We start from the raw sequence: 5,358 nt of genomic DNA, 5'->3' as shown, positions 1-5,358 counted from the left end.
ATGGGTGTATTAGGCTACAACATTGTAGTGAGAAGAGATGGGTGTATTAGGCTACAACATTGTAGTGAGAAGAGATGGGTGTATTAGGCTACAACATTGTAGTGAGAAGAGATGGGTGTATTAGGCTATAACATTGTGGTGAGAAGAGATGGGTGTATTAGGCTATAACATTGTGGTGAAAAGAGATGGTGTATTAGGCTACAACATTGTAGCCTAATACAGTTGCAAATGAGAACTTGTTCTCAACTAGCCTACCTGGTTAAATAAAGGTGAAATAAAAAAATTAAAAATTGTTGTGAGAAGAGATGGGTGTATTAGGCTATAACATTGTGGTGAGAAGAGATGGTGTATTAGGCTACAACATTGTGGTGAGAAAAGATGGGTGTATTAGGCTACAACATTGTGGTGAGAAGAGATGGTGTATTAGGCTACAACATTGTGCTGAGAAGAGATGGGTGTATTAGGCTACAAAAGTTAGGAATATAAACAGTTGTATTTATTCTTATATTGTATGTGCTCCAAAGGTTTACAGTTCATTTTTGCATGTTGGCATTACCATAGGAATCAGGCCACCTTTAATTTGCAAAAGAATTAACCCTACTACAGTCTACTTCACCCAAAAGAGAATGAACCCTACTACAGTCTAGCACATCTGATTTATTCTGGTCGTCCTGGGTTAATGAAATGAACGAATCATGAATATCTATAGCCATAGGTAATCTAACCAAGTTCTCCTTTTGTGAGAAATGTTTTGATTTATTTATTATAGAACCAAATTATTATCAAAGAGAACGTAAGATGCGATATGTTTTGCAATGTATTTTCCTCTCAAGTCTCCACTAAATATAATTTCCTCAATCAATATAATGAAGCGACGCCATATTGAAACATATATAGGATTCACACTGAACTTAATAATAGTAAATAAACCTTGACCAAGAACATACAATTAAAAGACCGTTTGAAAATGTATACCACATGTTATTATTCTTAAGAACTTGATAAGAGGCACTTTATTTTCCTTGATTCTCAAGAGTTTAATCTTCAGCCTAATAGATGCATGTTCACTCCAATCAAACTTGTGGGAAACCAAAGTAAACTTCAATTAAATATATATACAATAAATAGACTGTTTAACATTTAAACATATTTATGAAGTTATTTATACTCAGTTCAGGGGAGAACAATGCCTCTCCTTTAAAATGTCCATGCAAGTTCTTTTCTGCATTGCAGTTGAGCATCTCTGTGTAATTACAGTCCACACATCTTGTGTGTCTATAGAGAGCAATACTGAAATGCATCAATACTGAAATAAGGAAAGCTGTGTCTACTTCCATACTGTAGCCTGTGCTTTCTCCCTATGCACAGAAAAGCAGCAATTGACAGTTGAATTATAACTTCTTTCATTCCTCTCAATCTTATTCCATATACTACAATGTCACCCCAGCAGCTCCATGCGTTTAGACAGAGCATTGAATGAACTGCATACTGGTAATATATTGTCTATCAGTGTCAGACATGTGTGGGGCTTTCTGAGTAAGGGTCTGTCTTGGCCATGTGGAGCACCACGGCAGGGGCTTTGTAATGACAGTGTGTGCTGCAGCTCACGCTGCCACAGGGCTTCCTGCTAGTCCTGTCTGATGCCAGCTTCCTGCTGCACAGGCCCTGCCAGGTCTGCAGGGTCTTGGAGCTCCACACCCACACACCACTGGTGATGCCCACCACCAAAGACATGAAGATCTTCAGCATGAACACCGCCACAGTGGGCACCGACGCATCCAGGGAGCAGTCCTCGTTCCGGCGCCCGGGGAACGACACGCACTTGCCCTCTAGCCCCCTGAACTTCCAGTAGTCCATGTTGAGCCTCTCGTAGAAGTAGCAGATGATGACGCAGGTGGCGGGCACCGTGTACAGGATGGAGTAGATGCCGATCTTCACCATCAGCTTCTCCAGCTTCTCCGTGTTGGTGCCTTCGGTTTTCATCACCTTGCGGATGTGGAAGAGCGCCACAAAGCCGGTGAGGACGAAGGACGTGCCAATGACCAGGTAGCAGGACAGAGGGATGAGCACAAAGCCGGTAAGCGCTCCAGAGTCCATGCTGCCCACGTAGCACAGACCCGTCAGCTCATCCCCTGCTACCTTCCTCATGGTGAGGATGATGATGGTCTTCAGAGCCGGGATGCCCCACGCGGCCATGTGGAAGTAGTTGCTGTGGGACTCAATGGCCTCGTGGCCCCACTTCTTACCAGCAGCCAGGAACCAGGTGAGGGTAAGTATGACCCACCAGATGGACGAGGCCATACCGAAGTAGTAGAGGATGAGGAAGACGATGGTGCAGCCTGTGGACTCCAGCCCCTCCTGGATGATGTAGAGCTCGCCATTCTCCCGGTCGCAGGCGATGTTCTCGGCCCCGGCCACCGAGCGGATGATGAAGGCCACAGAGTAGATGTTGTAGCACATGGAGAGGAAGATGATGGGACGTTCAGGGTACTGGAAGCGATGGGGGTCCAGGAGGAAGGTGAGAACGGTGAAGGACGTGGAGACGAAACAGAGCGTTGACCACACCGTCATCCAGATGAAGGCAAAGTCCTTGTCCCTTCTGGACCAGAACACGTCCACTGCCGAGGAGCAGCGGGGAGCACACGACTGGCTCTTCTCCACGTACTGGAACTTCTCTGGGTTCTCGCAGGACCCCAGACTGCCAGTGGAGCGCCCGTTACCGCTACCCGGTTGCCTTGGCCGAGGGGGAACAGGAAGCATGCCCTCTCCCTTCTTGATCTCTGTCTTGGTGTCGTTCTCTGGAGCCTCCATGCACAGCGCGTTGGGGTCATTCCTGGTCGGGAGCTTGGAGCAATCCAGCGAGTCAGGCCATGCGTAGTGGAACTTCTCCATAATGGGTGAGCACTTCTGCCTGGCCTGCTCACACATGGGCCTGCAGGCTGGGATGGAGGTAGACACTTTATCAGTGCACATGGGGGTGTAGAGAGAGCAGAGGAAGAAACGAAGGTGCACATCACAGCCGTACTCCACTAGAGGTGCAAACTCATTCAGCTTGATGGCAGCCTCCTTTTGGTTGTCATGGTCCATAAAATTGGGCATTCTGGTCATGTTGTAGCCAATGCCCTGGCACATGGGGATTACTATGGGTTCGCATTTGGCTGGTCTACCTCGTTCCAGGTCGTAGGTTCCTAGCTCCACACTGTAGCCAGCAACCACCAACTGACACCAGAGAGAAATCAGTATCTTCAAAGGAGACCCCTCCATGCTTCTTTTCAGTCATATGTTTAGTGTAAGAACAAGTTGTATTTGTTCAGACCGAAAATGTAAATTCATGCGGATATGTCCATATTATTTTACCATTGTAAGCACAGCCCCCAAAACAAGCGTTGTAAATCCGTTGTTACAAATGCATTTCCTGCTGCTATACAACGCAAATGCAGGTCAAATTTAAAAAAATGAATTCCAGTTGGTACACATTAGTCTATTATATATTTTTAAAAAGCTTCCACGGTATTAAATGTTTAAATGTCCTTAGAAGGTGAGACTCCGAGCCAATTCGAGCACGGAAGAGTTCAATCTAGAAAATGAAGTTTGCAATGAAATGAGAAAATAACGCTGGTGAGCTCAAATAACGTTCATTATAGAACGTGTTAATCCTGGACTTCTTAGTTTTGAATAAAACATGTTTAAAGCTAAATCCGTGCAGCTGTTTGCAGCAGTACATACATTTCACTCTACGTCAGACAACCGCTCTCCATCCATCGTTTGAGAACACTGAACTTTCTCTTCTATTTGCGGCTCTTACCCGATGCGAGGGTGGGCACTTCCATGACGCGACGCTTCCATTTCGCACCGCCCACCACCGACCTGAGAAGCGTCTTTAAGCGCACGCACGACTATATTAATTCCACATTTATTTATTTGGACATTTGAAAGTGGTGAGTGAGGTTTGGATAAACTTGAATCTTGTAATTTAACCGAGTGATCATGACAATAGGCTATGGCCCATTCTGTCCAAATAGTTTATAAGGCATCTTATGATAGGCTACACATCTGCTTCTGCAATGGTTTAAGTGAGTAGTGAAACGGTCACTATTTATCATACAGTATCACAATGATGTATATTATGTTACGTGTTTGTGCCTAGGAAAAATACTATTGTTACCATCTAGTGGCTGAATGGTAGGCTACAATTGCCCCCTTGACATCTCAAAGAAATGTTTGATCTTTTCATTCACTATGTGATATAACTGACTCTACTCATGCACAAAATCCCATTGATGAAGCTGTCTTAGGAAAGGCCAAAGAGAGACTAGGAAATATCAAAGAGACAGTATGATCCAACAGTTTATAATATGACAGTGACACACAGCATAATAAATCACGGTCTTGGTAATTATATCAGACATGTTCAGAAACTGCACATTAGGCTCATGAAGTAGGTGCACCTCCGACACATGATGCTGAATCTGTTTGAGCTTTCAAGGGTAAATTAAAGATTTCTATAAAATGCATGAAATATTGAAATAGGCAGCTTCACCAACGCTTGAGTTTATGAAAATGTTTCCTGAAATCAGTCACAGATAACTGAAAGAGATCTCCCCAAGGAGTCATTTCAGATGTGAATTCATGTATTTTCATTGTTGGCCAATTGCAGCAGTGTTTATTCTGCATCAGAGGCAATGTCCAAACCTGGATTGGCTTTGAACTCCTCTTAATTGAGAGAACGTGACTAACTATTTGCTCATTGCTACAACACTGTATACAGCCATAATATGTCATTTGAATTGTCTCTATTCCTTTGGAACTTTTTGTGAGTGTAATGTTTACTGTTCATTTTTTTTGTTTATTTCACCTTTGTTTATTATCTATTTCACTTGCAAAGCAAGAAGGGCCTTCTATGCCACCAAAAGGAACATACAGCTCACCAACCAAGAATTCACAAAATGGGACAAACAGCAAATTGAAACTCTGCATGCAGAATTCTGCAAAGGAAGCAATTCCCAAACCTGCCATAACATACAGACAAATAAACCTGGAGAAGAGCCCCCTAAGCAAACTGGTCCTGGGGCTCTGTTCACAAACACAAACAGACCCCACAGTACCCCAGGACAGCAACACAATTAGGCCCAACCAAATCATGAGAAAACAAAAAGATAATTACTTGATACATTGGAAAGAATTTACAAACAGAGCAAACTAGAATGCTATTTGGCCCCAAACAGAGAGTACACAGTGGCAGAATACTCAACCAATGTGACTGATCCAAAGTTAAGAAAATCTTTGACTATGTACAGACTCAGTGAGTATAGTCTTGCTATTGAGGAGGGCCACCGAAGGCAGACCCGGCTCTCAAGA

At 43.8% G+C, this 5,358-nt stretch overlaps 1 protein-coding gene across 1 annotated transcript; it reads right to left on the bottom strand.

The window, feature by feature from the left end:
* Positions 1-474: 474 nt before the first annotated feature.
* On the bottom strand, positions 475-3,767 carry LOC118384011 (frizzled-9-like). Its single transcript, XM_035770369.2, has one exon. The coding sequence runs from the start codon at positions 3,262-3,264 to the stop codon at positions 1,513-1,515; it is 1,752 nt and encodes a 583-aa protein (XP_035626262.2). The 5' UTR covers positions 3,265-3,767; the 3' UTR covers positions 475-1,512.
* Positions 3,768-5,358: the final 1,591 nt, after the last annotated feature.

Source organism: Oncorhynchus keta, chromosome 1 (genome assembly GCF_023373465.1).
Source record: "Oncorhynchus keta strain PuntledgeMale-10-30-2019 chromosome 1, Oket_V2, whole genome shotgun sequence".
Classification (NCBI taxonomy): domain Eukaryota; kingdom Metazoa; phylum Chordata; class Actinopteri; order Salmoniformes; family Salmonidae; genus Oncorhynchus; species Oncorhynchus keta.
Note: the sequence above shows the minus strand (reverse complement) of the source record. Positions and strands in the feature narration are given on the sequence as shown.